We start from the raw sequence: 15,435 nt of genomic DNA on the forward strand, positions 1-15,435 counted from the left end.
AAATGGAGAATAATCAGAGGGTTATTTGAAGGGTTGTGGGAGGGGGAGATGGGCTAAATGGATAAGGGGCATTAAGGAATCTACTCCTGAAATCATTGTTGCACTATATGCTAATTTGGACGTAAATTAAGAAAAAATAAAATTAAAAAAATAGCTTTCCTACATTTGGACAACTTCTTAGGATCTGAAGTCCCAGCTAAGCAAAAGATAGATGATGTGGGGGACAAAAAACACAACTTGTCTTTGTCAGCTGTTAAATTAACAGGGAACTCTGTATTCCTAAGTAATACCATTAGAGATTGGGATGCAGGAAAGTTGCATTTGGAATTGAGAGCACTAGTTCTGGAAAATGAGGTGAGGCATTGAGGATAACATAGGGGTGATGAATGCTGGAGAGAGCAATGATAGATACCAATGAAAATACGTACCAGTTGTGGAGTGCCTATTAGGTACTGGGCATTCAGTAGGCATACCAGACCTGTTAGATTATTTTGGTGCTTATAAACTTCTCATAACAATCCTATCAGTAGACATAATTGTGTTTCTTTGATTCTAAAAGGCCATCAATTTAATAAAAAGCTTTTCAAAGAAAACATACATTGCACTTACACCATGATGTTTTATTGTGTTTAGTTTCTACTAATGGAATATAGAATGCATTTATTCATAACATAACTATTTTATAATTCATGATAACAATGCAAGTTTGAGTTCAAGCCTTCATATTCAGAGTCTAAAGAGTCTTCTTGTTCTTTTTCACTGTGCACGTACAGTGCTCTATAACCCACCTGGGACTTCTTTCACAACTTTAGGATTGACAGTGTAATTTAGAGCAGAAGAAAGAAGAAAGAGTTTCTTCTGCATTTCCCATTTTATTAAATTTATAGTTTCCCTCCCATCATCTGTCTTTTGACTGAGAAATACTCCTTCACAATGCATGACAACCACAGTTTTTCCCAGCTTTGAAAATCATGTGACCTATGCTTAGAGATTTGTCCAAATCTACAAATATGCTGGTGTTGACATCCCAGTGTATTCCTCAATGTGGTGACTGGCAAGGTTATTGTTATGTTAAGCATTGATTATAAAATGCATTCCTTTAACTTTTAAGTTTTTTATTTTAATTCCAGTATAGTTAACATACAGTATTATATTAGTTTTAGGTGTACAACATAGTGATTCAGCAATTCCATATATCACCTGGTGTTCATCACTGACAAGTGTACTCCTTAATCCCCATCACCTATTTCACACATCCCCCCACCCACCTCCCCTCTGGTAACCATCACTTTGTTCACTATAGTTAAGTCTGTGTTGTGGTTTTTCTTTTTCTCTTTTTTTCCCTTTGTTCATGTTTTGTTTCTTAAATTCCACATATGAGTGAAATCGTACAGTACGTTTCTTTCTCTGACTTATTTAACTTAGCATTATATACTTTAGCTCTATCCATGTCATTGCAAATGGCAAAATTTCATTCTTTTACATGGCTGAATAATATTCCAGTGTGTGTGTGCATGTGTGCGTGCGCGTGTGTATATCACAGCTTCTTTATCCATCCATCCCACTTAGGCTGCTTCCATAGATTGGCTATTGTAAATAACACTGCAACAAACATAGGGGTACATGTATCCCTTTGAATTAGTGTTTGTATTTTTGGTGTAGATACTCAGTAGTGAGATTACTAGATTGTACATTCCTATTACTTTTAAAAACATGTTAAGTGTGTTTCAGAATCACTTTGCGAAACTGAAGGTACTTCTCAATGTTTGAGGGTACAATTATTTCCCTCCTTTTTCTCTCCTGAACACTCTCTGGTAAAGTCTTTTTTTTTTTTTTTTTTTTTTTTTTTTTTTACTCCTTCACCCAAACTACTCTCATCGAGGTCAGTACCTCCACCTGGCCAGATCCATTGACCAATACAGTCATCATCGGCAGCACTTGACACCATCTTTATGAAACAGTTTCTTTCTTATGTCTCCTCTATCAGTTAGAGCCTTCTCAGTTTCTCTTTCTCATTCTTCCTCACCTTCCTGACCTTCATTAACCAGTCCTCAGACTTCCCTTATCTTCCTGCCTTTACTTCTGTAGTGAAGTCATCTAGTGACATAGCTGGCTTCTAGAATAAACAACTTTTACATGGAAATGTACAGCTCCTCACCCATCCTTCTGCCTACCCTACAGCACTCTTTGGATGTCTAATTGACGCTGCAAACTTAATGTCTTAAACCAAACTCCTACTTTCCACCCCATCTCATCCTAAACTGGCTCTTTTTGTAGTCTTTTGTTTCTCAATAAATGGCAACTTATGGTCTCTAGTTGCTTGGATAAAAACATTGAAGGAGGCACCTGGGTGGTTCAGTCGGTTAAGTGTCTGACTTCAGCTCAGATCATAATCTCACATTTTGTGACTTCAAGCCCCGTGTCGGGCAATGTGCTGACAGCTCAGAACCTGGAGCCTGCTTTGGATTCTGTGTCTCCCTCTCTCTCTGTCCCTCTCCTGCTTGCACTCCCTCTCTGTCTGTCTCTCAAAAATAAATAAACATTAAAAAACAAAGCATTGAAGTCATTCTTGACTCCTTTCTTTCTCTTATGTCTGGCATCCAGTCCAGTAGCAAATCCTATCAGCTCAACTTTAAAATTATACCTAAAATGTAATACACTGCTACCACCCTGGCTCAGCCATGTTAGTCACTCACCTAATGTAATTGGCCCACCACTTCCATCCAGGCCAATCAGCAGCCCACTGTCTCCAACCTGCAGTCAGATTGACCCTCCACAGCCTAAGTCAGATCAAGTAATAAGCTTCTCAGAGTCACGCAGGGGCTCCTCATCTCAATCAGAGTAAAAGTCCAAGCCCTATGGCCAACCACACTCTATGTTTCCTGGAACCTGCTAGTTCTCTGACTTCTGACTATTGTACACCGCCCGCATTGCTAACTATCCTCCAGCCAGACTGGTCTCCTGGATGATCTTACATATGCCAAGCACAAGCTACCACAGGGACTTAGAGCTTTTGCTCTTGAGGCTTCTGAGCATCTCTCTTCCCCAGATTTCCACATGGCTGCTCCCTCATTTTCTTGAGGTTTCTTCAAGTAGTACCCCAACAAAGAGGCCTCCCTTGTGCCACCTGTATAAAATAATGACCTCCCAGAATTCTATGCTGCTCACTGTGCTTTATTTCCCCGCTCCCAGCACATATATCCTAAGGATGGTAAACATTGATTTGTTGATGGCTTGTCCACACTACATTGAACACAAGCCCCATGAATGTGGGGACAATAGCCATGTTAGTCACTACTGTATCCCAGGACTTAGAGGAGGGCCATCCCAAAGGAGGGTCTCAGTGATGTTTGTTGAATTAGTAGACAAAGGAAGAGTGAACAAAAGAGTCCAGTAACAGAGTCAAGGCTGAGTTTTCATCAGGAGAAGCATACATTTCTCTACTGCTCAGATCTGGCCATCAGAGCAGTTCCTCATGAAGTCACCATTGAGGACTGTGCCGTGGCTTGCTCATCTCAGGCTGACTTCTACCTTTTGTCCCCTTACAGGTCTACAGCTCTCCCAGGTTCTGTGAGGCTTCTGCTATGACCGCAGCTTCTTCTTGGTACCAGGACTCCCCCTTACTGCTGCAGCCACACCAGATCCCTGCTCTGCCCTGTCTGTCTTTAGCCCCAAGTCAGCATGGGTAGTGTCAGTAGCCTCATTTCTGGCCACAGCTTCCATGGCAAGCACTGCCGGGCTTCACGGTACAAGCTGGGCAAGTCCTCCCATCTCAAGAAACTCAATCGATATTCAGATGGGCTTCTGAGATTTGGCTTCTCCCAGGACTCAGGCCATGGCAAGTCCAGCTCCAAAATGGGAAAGAGTGAAGACTTCTTCTACATCAAGGTCAGCCAGAAAGCCCGGGGCTCCCACCACCCAGATTACACTGCACTGTCTAGTGGGGACATAGGCGGCCAGGCTGGGGTGGACTTTGGCCCGTCCACCCCACCCAAGCTTATGCCCTTCTCCAGTCAGCTAGAAATGGTAAGCAAGGGTCTTTGGTAAGAGTGGGTGGGTTGGAAAAGCAATAGAGAGCAAAATGGGAAGAAGAGAGTGGGGGCAAGGATGGGAATGAAGGCAGTGATACAAACATTTAAAAACCCAAGAAGCCAGGGCAGTGGTGGTGAGGGTGGAAATGCTCAGTCACACCACAGAGATCAAAGGCTGGACGAGGGAATTGAAGCACTGGTCATGCCCCTAAACTGGAAGTCTTGAGTGATCCCTTACACAAAAAGCAAAAGAGAAATGAAAGCCTTTCTGAGCCCTACTGGAATGTAACTCTGGATTGTCAAAACAGGACCAACAGCAGCATTTTCAAGTACATGGCAAGGGGAGGGAGCTCTATTATCATCTGGAAGAGCCAATGGAGAGTCTGCTTGTAGAGAGCTAGCAGCTTTGCTGCTAGCAGACTCCTGAAGGTGGGCCTTTCCCTCACTTGCTGCTGTTGTGGTGCAGCAGCTCCTCACTCAAGCCAGGCCTTGAAAGTGTCTTCGGTGGGATAAGAACTGAGTTTGTTATCATCAGTTTAGCAGAAATGAGGTCAAAAGAGGCCTATAAAGTCAGAAATCCAGCCCTTATGCCAGCTCAAGTTCTCATGGGTCCAACCAGTGGACTTGAGAACAATTTCCCTAGTTAATCACATGCCCCCACCTGGGGGGATGAATCCATGACTTTGATATTCTAGGAAGTGACCCACTTAGTTTGCATAGAGCTTTAAGCTTTTCAAATTTAAAGGGTTTGTAGACTGCAAGGTACTCTTCCAATGAAAATGACAGTTTTAAGAAAAAGATTGTTGGGGCGCCTGGGTGGCTCAGTCAGTTGAGCGTCGGACTTTGGCTTAGGTCATGATCTCATGATCTGTGAGTTCGAGCCCCGCGCCGGGCTCTGTGCTGACAGCTCAGAGCCTGGAGTCTGCTTCGGATTCTGTGTCTCCTTCTCTCTCTGCCCCTCCCCCACTCAAGCTCTGTCTCTCTCTGTCTCAGAAATAAATAAACATTAAAAAAAAAAAGGATTGTTATTGCAAGTGGTCTTCCCAACCCTTTGATATTAGTCACAGCCAGTATTCTTGCTTCTGGCCTAGTGGAAGGGGCAGTGAAGGTGAAGAAGGGATGCTTATTGACCATGCTTGTTGAGCCTAATGCCCTTACCCTACACCACACAGAGACCCAGAACCAGAGCCCTGGCCTAGGGATCTCAGCCAGGGAACCTAAAGATGCTATTCATCATCTCACAAGGGCTGGGACAAGCTGATGACAGGTTAGTAGTTTGTAAAACAAAGTAACTCAGTGATCCTTAAGTACATCCCCTAGCCACAAAGGAATTCCTCCTTCTTGAGAGAGACTCACCATATTCAGCTGCTTCATAGCAACAGGCAAGATCGCCTATGGTTATTACCAAAAAGGATGCTGTGTGGCCAGCATACACACCCAGCAAGGGAGGGAAAGGTGAGAGGGGAGTTGAAGTGAGACATGGAATCAATATGGTTGTTTTCCTCACCAGGGGTCAGAGAAAGGTGCAGTGAGGCCCACAGCATTCAAGCCTGTGCTGCCACGGTCAGGAGCCATCCTCCACTCATCCCCTGAGAGCGCCAGCCACCAGCTGCACCCTGCCCCTCCAGACAAGCCCAAGGAACAGGATCCAAAGCCCAGCCTGTGCTCTGGGGCACTGTCTGACTCTGGCCGGAACTCCATGTCTAGCCTGCCCACACACAGCACCAGCAGCAGCTACCAGTTGGATCCACTGGTTACACCAGTGGGGCCCACCAGCCGTTTTGGGGGCTCAGCCCACAATATCACCCAGGGCATCATCCTCCAGGACAGCAACATGATGAGTCTGAAGGCTCTGTCTTTCTCCGATGGGGGCAGCAAGCTGGCCCACCCAAGCAAGGCAGACAAGGCTTCCTCATGCATCCGCTCCCCCATCTCCACAGATGAATGCAGCATCCAGGAGCTTGAGCAGAAGCTGCTGGAGAGGGAGGGAGCACTCCAGAAGCTGCAGCGTAGCCTTGAGGAGAAGGAGCTGGCCTCCAGTCAGGCTTATGAAGAGCGGCAGTGGCGCTGCAAGGAGGAGCTGGATGGCCTGGAGCAGAAGTGCAGTGGCAAGTTGAAGCAAGCCTCACAGAAGAGCCAGCGCACACAGCAGGTGCTGCACCTCCAGGTGCTCCAGCTCCAGCAGGAGAAGAGGCAGCTCCGGCAGGAGCTTGAGAGCCTCATGAAGGAACAGGACCTGCTGGAGACCAAGCTCAAGTCCTATGAGAAGGAGAAGACCAGCTTTGCCCCTGCACTGGAAGAGACTCAGTGGGAGGTGAGGCTTATGGTGGGGGCTTGGGGTGGTCAGCTATTTGATACCAGTCCCCACTTCTCCTCCAGGTTCTAGCCCATGGTGTGTGTACACAAATTGCCCAAAGTGAGCCAGAGTGCCAGACTTGTGACCCAAACAAAGGGCTCCATGGTGAACCATGTCGGGAGTACAATTAGTGTGAGCTTCCTACTCTCTCCCCCCTCAGGGCCTCATGGCCTCCAGAATTCAACTTGCTAACTGAGTCATTGACTGAGGAGCTGGAACTGAGAGAATAGAGGCCTCACTGGGCTGAGGGCCGACCCACTTCATCTGCTTGCAGGAAGCTCAAAAGAAACACAAGCCATGCCTGAGCATGAGTTCATGCTGGTTCAAGAGCCCACTAGAGAGCAGACTTTGTTATTTTTGAGAGAAGGGACCCCACGCACTAGTAAGAGTGACCTCATTTGTGGCAGGTATCACTGACAGAATGGGCCATTCTACACAGAACTGTAAGTGGGGCTTCTAGTTGGTGGACTGCAATGGAAACATAGAAGAGCAAGAGAAGGGCACACCATACCTGGAAATGAGGCATCTGGACCTGGCTTAGCTGGAGAAGCTAACCCCCACATTCTGATCTCCAGAAAATAGCTCTTCTCACCTGAAGGGCCTCTCAAGGTGGCACAGGGGACAGATAGGGGTGTGGGCATGGTGGTTCTTTTATTCTCCCCAAAGACTCCTACCCTGGAAAGGAACTGAGGAGGCATTGTGTCTGATTAGACCAGTGCCACCCCAGGTCAGGGTGACACATCCTCAGCAACATAAGCACCTGTTTGCACTGGAGCTTTCTGTACTCATTCTAGAAATTAGAGTGACCAATGTTATCAGGAGTAGAGAGGAAAATGATCCTTTCTATGAAAGAGATGAATGGGGGTACTGGACATGTGAGAAGGGAAAATCACTTATTTGCCAGGCTTCCCACAGAGGAAAGGATGCTGGCCATAGGGGTCTTTCCTCTTTCCTATTGATGATGGCACAGAAGACCCCACCCTAACGATCATTTCTCAGCCAGGGATCAGAGACATTTTGGGGCACCTCAAAGATATAAGCTCGTCCTGGTGCTAGGCTTCCATGCTTATTTGTCCAATTCCCAGCTAAGCTAGACATCACTGTGACCTCATTCCCATATTGTCCAGTCAGTCTAGACAGTAAAACAATAAATAGAATAAGTATTTATAATATCACATAAATATATTGCAAACATATTTAGAATAGTAATTTATCAAGTGTTTATTAAGTGCCAAACCCTAGGTTCTCCCATTTAATCCTTATAATAACCCTACTTCATAGGGTTATTATATGAAGTAGGGTTATTATAAATAATCCTTAATTTAGTTAAGAAAACTGACAACACAGAGGTTATAGTAGCAAACAACTAGTTAAATGACTTGCCCAAGATCACCACATAATAGGTATCAGAGCCAGGATTTGATTTAATGATTTGGCTCCAAAGTTCACATTTTTAGTCACTACCCCATACTATCACCAAGATCAGCCAATCATATACAGATGTGGTCGAGCCAGGATTCAAAAGCAGGCCCATGCCTCAACCATGACTCTATGTTGCTCCCTCCATGAAACAAACACAGGCTTTGCCTTAGAAAGACATTCCTGGTCCCACACAAGCATTGTGGATGAGGTTATGCATTGCTTCATAAGTGGCTCATGAGAGCAAGGAGTTGGGGGTTCCTACTGTGAGAGAAGTGAGGAAAAATTAAGGTAGCTTCTGGTCTTGTTCCAAGAATCCATTCTGTAGAGGCCCAGGCTCTGACCTTCATTCTGTCCAGCTTTCCCACAGGCCAGCAGGAAACATTCTTGTGACACAGCCAACCAGACTGGTCTAGGTCATCTTTTGAGCCACCCATGACCCCAAATGGTCAAGACCCCAGAGATGCATGGGTCTGAATCAGTGCCTTTGATTTTGTCTGCTGCTTTTGGCCAACTTTCAAAGGGGAATAAGAATAGAAATGGTGGAGGGGTGGGACAGGGGGAGAACATAGTAGCTTGTCATTTGGCAGATCTGAATTGGACACTGTCTCTGAGGCAGGCATGTTGCTGGTCATTGGCATGTAGCTGGTCATTGGCGTGTAGCAGTTAATACTTGAAAATAGTCTTTATCCCCAGTAGGGAAGGAGGGGAGCCAGGTATGCACAAGGGTGAGGTCAGAAGATGTGGGCACAAACATGAATGACAGAAGTTTGCCAGACATGGAACTCAAGGTCATTAATGTTAAGTGTGGATGATGGAGCTACCAGTAGTGAGCATTGGTTTACACACAACCATGGGTTTGGGTACTGATTGAGATATAGACTCTAATTTGGGGTTGAGACAGGCATGTGGACAGACTAAGACTACAGAATGACAGGAACCTCAGAGAGGGGCTTGGCCTTCACGGGTCACCCAGACCATCATGCCTGGGAACTCTCTTGAGACACCATGTCAGGACCAGCCTAATTCTTTAGGCAGTTAAGATGTTACTCTCCCCAGATAAGGACCTCTTATATCTTAGCACCTTCTCTTCTTCCCAACCCAACCCTTGGCAGGTGTGCCAGAAGTCGGGTGAAATCTCTCTTCTGAAGCAGCAGCTGAAGGAGTCCCAGACAGAAATCAACACCAAGGCTAGTGAGATCCTTAGTCTGAAGGCACAGCTGAAGGACACACGGGGCAAACTGGAGGGCATGGAGCTGAAGACTCAGGATTTAGAGAGTGCTCTGCGCACCAAGGGCCTGGAGCTAGAGGTCTGTGAGAATGAGCTTCAGCGCAAGAAAAATGAGTCCGAGCTTCTCCGAGAGAAGGTGAACCTGCTGGAGCAGGAGCTGCTGGAGCTGCGGGCCCAGGCTGCCTTGCAGCGGGAAGCTGTGTCTCTGGGGCCAGGGCTAGGGCCAGGGCCTGGGATTACCTTCTCTGAGGACATCCCCGCCCTGCAGCGGGAGTTGGAGCGGCTGCGTGCGGAGCTCAAGGAGGAGCGGCAAGGCCATGACCAGATGTCCTCAGGCTTCCAGCATGAGCGGCTGGTGTGGAAGGAGGAGAAGGAGAAGGTGATCCAGTACCAGAAGCAGCTACAGCAGAGCTACCTGGCCATGTACCAGCGGAATCAGCGCCTGGAGAAGGCCCTGCAGCAGCTGGCCCATGGGGACGGTGCAGGGGAGGCCTTTGAAATTGACCTTGAAGGGGCCGACATCCCCTACGAGGATATCATAGCCACTGAGATCTGAGGGGCCTCCTGGGAGAGGGAGAGCCTGGGACCTGACATTGGGAGGCAGGGGTACAGAGCCTGTAAAGGAGGGCTCCTCTCCCCACTACCCTGCTCAATAACTCATGTCTCTGAGAGAAGCCTTCCCCAAGGCACAGACCTGGGACCCAACAGGGGAGGAGAGAGAAGGAGAAGGACTGCTACATGACTTTTCCAACCCTTGCCCACATTCCAGCATATACCATCCCTCCAGCCCACCAGACCTCTAGCTTTCCCAACAGATGCATCCAGGGATCTCCGTCATTTGGTTAATAGATCCCTAAACCTTGCCCTTTGTTTAAAAATATTTAGACCCTCTCCCAGGGATGATGGTGACTGCCATATTGGCCAATGGGCACCCCATGACAGAAACTCCCTTCTGTGTGTTCCCACAACTGCCTTTTTGCCCCTGGACACATTGGGATGCCTTGGGAATAGAAAGAAGCCATCTGTGACCATAAGCCTTGGATCCTGACCTGTTTATAACCTGAGCTATTTTCCTGTGGTCTCCGAGTTGTAGGGCTTGTAGTGAGGTGTGGGGAACCTTGCTTAGCAACATCAGAGCTGTCCCAATTCTGGAAAGCCACAGACAGGAGGGGAAAGCTGGGGCAGCCCAGGAATGTCTAGACTCTCTAACCAGAGAAGGTTAGAGGGAGAAGCCAGGTAGTAATGACCAGACCCTGCTGGGCCCTGCTAACTGGAGGTGAGCAGCCTTGGACAACTGGTAGCCCAAATTTGACTTCAGTGACCACTCTTCTTAAAGCCATAGACACTGAGGCCCTGGGGAGGGGGAGATTAAAAGCACCTGACACAGGGTGGGTGTGGCTTATAGGTCAGGGGCAATCCCCAGAGCCCCAGGCAGAGAGAAGAAGCACAAATACAGTCTTAATGAACAGCCCCAGGGCCACTGGCTAGCCTCCCTCCACCTGGGCCCCATAGGAGCCCCCAGCTGTAAAGAAACCAGAGGGCTTCAGCTTTCTGGGGGCTGGGCCAGTACCTAGTAGGGGAAGGGGAGGCGGGGAGGGGGTGCTGGTGTTTCTTTTCTAAAGATGTGTAGAGCTGGGGGAGGAGAGAATGGTGGAGTTTCTCAGTTGCTTGGTTCAAAGAAAAAAAATTTTTTTGGTCTTCTTTCGTCTTTTTTTCTTTCTTGTCTTTTCAGAAGCAAGCCAGATCTAGCAGGCAGCCAGAACTGTTCCATGTTCTATTTTTGACTCAAGCTACAGCTGCTGTTCTTTCTTAGGACAGCCAAGCCTTGCTGGATTCCTGAGTTTCATGCCTGCTTGCTGAGAGGGGTTCACTGAGGTAGGAGGGATGAGAGTCTGGGTATTTAGCAATCTGAGACCAAACCCCTGGTTCTGCCTCCCTGACCACAGTCTTTACAGGACCCAGAGTGGGAGTGGGAGCTGCTTCTCATCACCCTCCCCCCACCCCAACTACAGCCCCCATTCCTCCAGAGCCACCACGGTCTTTCTGAGTTGGGCTGAGGGCAGGGCCACCTTCCCTGCAATTGGCTCTGCCTTCTAGTCCCTGAGGTTAAACTGTGCCTGTCCTGCTGCCTTCATGTGACAGAGGAGCTTTTCTGGAATTTCAAGCAATTGCTCTTAGTCATAGGCTAGATTTAAACCTGAAACGGATAGACTAAAAGCCTCCTTCCTGCCTGGAGGGCAGTGCCCTCCATAGGGCACAGTGCAGATCCTCAAGTCAAAGATATCCCATTCCCTAAGCCACACTGTTAGAAAGTGGAACAGGGATGGTATACTATCTCCCAAACTGAGAAGGCACTTTGAGACCAGAAAACAAAGCAGGTGACTCCATTCAGTTTACACAGAATTTTATTCAGGGTAATGTACTGACAGAATAGGGTGGGGGATGATCCAGGCACTCTACACAGCTATTCTCCACAAAGTCTGGACCTTAGTCCACAGATTTTATACAGCCAGGGAACACACAGAAGGGCATTATAGTAAGATCAAAGGGTTTGCATGCACCTAATTGACAGCTAACCTTTAATTAGATCTTGTGGCACCACCTGTTCATCAGGAAGAGGAAAGACTGTGTTCTAACAGATTCATGGGAGGCTGAAACAAGCCTCCCCCAATACCAGCCTTGGAAGGCATGTCTAAGGTACGTATGTTAATCTCCGAGGGGCCCAGAACACGTATTCCCAAGAGAGGTCATCAAGTGAACACGAACAAGATGGAGGGCCAAAAATGGAGTCTATATTGTCAGCACTCCTACACACGGCCCTCATTCCCTCTATTTTCACCAGCCTGTGCCTTGTTTGAGTCCTTTTTCTCAGTGAGATTGCCACGAGATAAAGGGGCTGCTGTTTCCTTCCCAGGCTGGAGATACCCCACCACTCCCCACCCCCAAAAAGCAGCCAAAAGCCTGGCACCCTGCGCTCAAGACCTTGCCTGAGAAGAGGTGTGTGCTAAGCCCAGGGGAGGGCGCTCAGGGGCAAGGTTTGCACTCCACCATGGTGTGACACTGCCCTGCACTCTGCATCCTGACCTAAAGCCAAACCGTGGATGCCCTACCTGGTCTGCCACCAGCCCAAGGCCCCAGAGTAGCCCAAAGTGTCACCAGAGTGCAACAGTGTAACATAGCGACCTCACTGCCATGTGGTTTTTCTTCCCTTCCCCATGCCAAACTCAGCCTTTCTGGAAGGAGGCTCTGAACAACAGAGGCTGAGCAGGGACTGGGAAGTCAGATGACAGGGCTTCAGAGCAGAGGGTCTGGCCCAGGGCCAGCCAGCAGAAGCTGGCTGCCCTTTGCTCTGAACACTCCTGCTGGCATACTTGCTCATTCAGTCAGATCCACTGGCTCTGCTCTTCCAAAGGATGCTTGGTCTGAAAATGCTCTGGCTGCCTACAAAGAGATAGCAAGCAGCATCCAGCACCACTTCACCAAGAAGGGGACTCTGCCTCCGGGCCTTGCAATGACCAGACTCACTCAGGGTTCCCCTGGGGGTATTTCTTCTGGCTGCTGTGTCCTGCTGGGTGCACTCTGGCCTCCACAGGCACTGAACTCTACAGGGACCGGGGAGAGCTAGCTCTCCCCTGAGAAGCACTTGCTGAGCCTCTGCTCCTTGCCCTGCTCTTGCCCCGGCCCAGCTGAGAGGGATACCCAGAGGAAGGCAGGCTGGGGCAAGCAGCTTTGGGAGAGGGCTTTCCCCATGGATCCTGAGTTCTCCTGAGCCAGAGCTGCTGTGGCAGGAAGCTGTGCACCCTGTACAGTAGATGCTTCCCTCACCTGTGGTGGTAGGTCTTGTGCTGAGTCCACAGGCAGAGCTGGAACCTCCAGTCAAGGCTGGCTTTGGACAGACTGGCATTTGGAAGAATATGCACATAGTTATTTTTCTCTAGGTGGTTTCTTGTTATTTTGTTTGTTTGATTGATTTGCTTTTGACAGCTTTGTTTTATTTTTGATGCCCAAAAATGGCCATGTAAACTATTTCTGATAATTTTATGTTTCTATTTATGAATAAAGAATGCCATTTCTCATGCCCTCTAGAACCACTTTTGTCTACTCAAGTTACCCTGCTTTTCCAGGCTGTGGCATGGCAGCTCCTTGGGGCTTCTCCACCTGGAACAGGAAAGGTGACATCTCAACCTGCCAGTGAGAGAGGTGCAGACAGCCTTGATGAAGGCAGTGTTGGCTGGTGGCAAAGCACAGGCCTTGGCATCATGTGGACTTCCAGCCAGTCTCTACTATCCAACCCTGTGATTTTATCTATGAACAGACCCTGGACTGATCCTGAGGAAGGAGAAAAGGAGACTAAGGGACATGGTTGTCTGCAAGGCACAGGGTCCTCTCCAAAAGAGAACCCCTCCACCAACCCTAACCTCAGCCTCCCCTTTCTCATGTTCTAGCTGCTCACCTCACCAGCAAATTCCTTGGCCTATTGAATCCAGCCTCTTTGGCAGGAGACCAGAGTGGCTCTTGTTGCTACTACCTCAGAGTCTCCCAGCTGGGAAGGTGCAGTCACCACAGTGGCCATCTGTCTAGCCTTCTCCAAGCCAACCTGCCTGTTTCACCTTGACAAGGATTCCCAGCTTCTCTGGACTCAAATCCTACACTCAAAGGGCTTCTACTCAGATGGCAGGAGACAGAAGGGACATGTAAAAAGAAAATTGAAAATACAAGGTAGCCTGTGGAACGCATGAGGGGTAGATGGCAATGCCTCAGAGAGGGGACAGATCAGGGTGTCTGGGAAAGGAGGCAGGCAGGAGAGTGCCTGGAGAGCAACCATGGGACATAGGCACAAGCAGAAAGGGAAAGACAGGAAGCACATCCCAGGACAGGTGTTCACACTTGCCTGTCTATACAGGTGACAGGAGCAGCACTGAAGGTTGGAGAGGCAGGAGGCCAGGGTGCAGTAAGCCTCCAAAGCCAAGGAAGGTCAGGCAGCTGAGAAGTGACCAAGCCAGGATGGGAGCCTACATCTATTTAATTTCAAGGCCCAGTACTGGAACAAAGGGGTCATCTCAGGCCTGGAGTAACGCGTCTTGTTCTTCCTCCTAGATCTGACTCATGTTGGGTAGGCTATTGCATTGGTGACAGCCGCTGCAATATGCCTTCCCCTAATCACACCCTGGTGTGGCCCCTCCCCTTTAGTTCTGGCAAGCCCTGGGACTCACTTTAACCAATTAAAGTCAGCAGAAGTGATGCCCAACCCATTCTAGCCTAAGCTTCGAAGGCAACCTAAGCTTGGATGTTTCCAAATGTATATTCCTGGGGGCCCAGAGCTGCCAAGTAAAGAGCCCCTCTGGTATGCTGGAGAGATCAGACTGGGTCAGTCATCATCCATTGAGCAGGAGTAATCCTGTTGTCCCAGCTAGGCTCCAGCTAAGTGCAGCTGATCCAGCAGACCCCCCCCCCTTTGAACAGGGGTTTGATTCCCCCCATCCTGCCCTTCCAGAATCCTGACCTCAGGACCATGAGCACATTAAATGGCAGTGTTTTTAAGCCACTAAATTCATGGTGATTTCTTATGTGGCATAAAAATAGCCATTCTCTAGCAACCCCATTACTTGCTGCTTCAACAAGCCTCTCTCTGTCCAACAGGCTAGGAGTAATAGAAAAGCAGGACTCTTCGAAATGTGTGGGGCTAAAGACTGCTTTAGCCATAGGAGGGGCAGCAAAGTAGAGAGCAAAGCCTTCTTCCTGCCCATCTTCCCCTGAAGTGTTGAGGACACAAGCCTTTTCTTAACCCCCCAGACCTACTTATTATTTTAGAAAAAGGGGGGGGGGGATGAGAGAGAGAAAGAAAAAGAGAGAGGGGCTCCTCCTCTCCAGAGAACAAGCAGCTGGAGCCTCAGCCTGTCCAGTACTAGGAGAACAGTCTCAGGGTCCTCATAAAACCAGGAACATAGTGTGCACACTTGCGCCTGTGAGGTGGGAGGCAGAGCGGCCACTGTCCCCAGGCAGCCTCTGCATCAGGTGCTTTCTGAATCATATGAAGAAGGTCACACTGCCCCCAAATTTCTCCCCAACCCAGGCATCGCAAGTCCTGAAATTTCATCATTTCATTCATTCATGTGAACATACATGTATTTATTCAACACACATTTATTAAGTTCTACTTTATGCCAAGCCCTGTTCTAGATACCAGAAATACAGAAGTGAACAAAAATAGTGAAGGGCCTTTCTCCTTATGAAGCTTATACTCTGGAAGTAAATCAGATGATTTTCAATTTAGATAGGTGCCATGAAGGAAATTAACAGGGTGATAACAGGCATTGGTGGTACTGTATGGAAAGGCAGCATGGGGGAAATTGGCATAGGAAAAGGAAGGTTGGAAAACCAAAATGTCCTCTTATGTC

The 15,435-nt window shown here is 48.2% G+C and overlaps 1 protein-coding gene across 3 annotated transcripts in view; it reads left to right on the forward strand.

Moving 5' to 3' along the window:
• The window catches only part of LZTS1 (leucine zipper tumor suppressor 1), a 49,539-nt gene extending 36,429 nt beyond the window's left edge, over positions 1-13,110 (forward strand). Inside the window, exons 2-5 of one of the 3 annotated variants that reach the window (XR_003968242.1) lie at positions 3,549-4,026; positions 5,542-6,345; positions 8,922-10,313; positions 10,770-13,110. Coding sequence is in view for 2 of the 3 variants with exons in the window: in XM_030312478.1 (XP_030168338.1) it covers positions 3,682-4,026; positions 5,542-6,345; positions 8,922-9,593 (1,821 nt within the window). In the remaining variant the exon portion in view is untranslated. Of the gene's footprint in view, positions 1-3,548; positions 4,027-5,541; positions 6,346-8,921 lie in introns of all 3 variants that reach the window. The other 2 variants (XM_030312478.1, XM_030312482.1) reach the window with 2 other exon arrangements.
• Positions 13,111-15,435: the final 2,325 nt, after the last annotated feature.

This window comes from Lynx canadensis, chromosome B1, assembly GCF_007474595.2.
Source record: "Lynx canadensis isolate LIC74 chromosome B1, mLynCan4.pri.v2, whole genome shotgun sequence".
NCBI lineage: Eukaryota > Metazoa > Chordata > Mammalia > Carnivora > Felidae > Lynx > Lynx canadensis.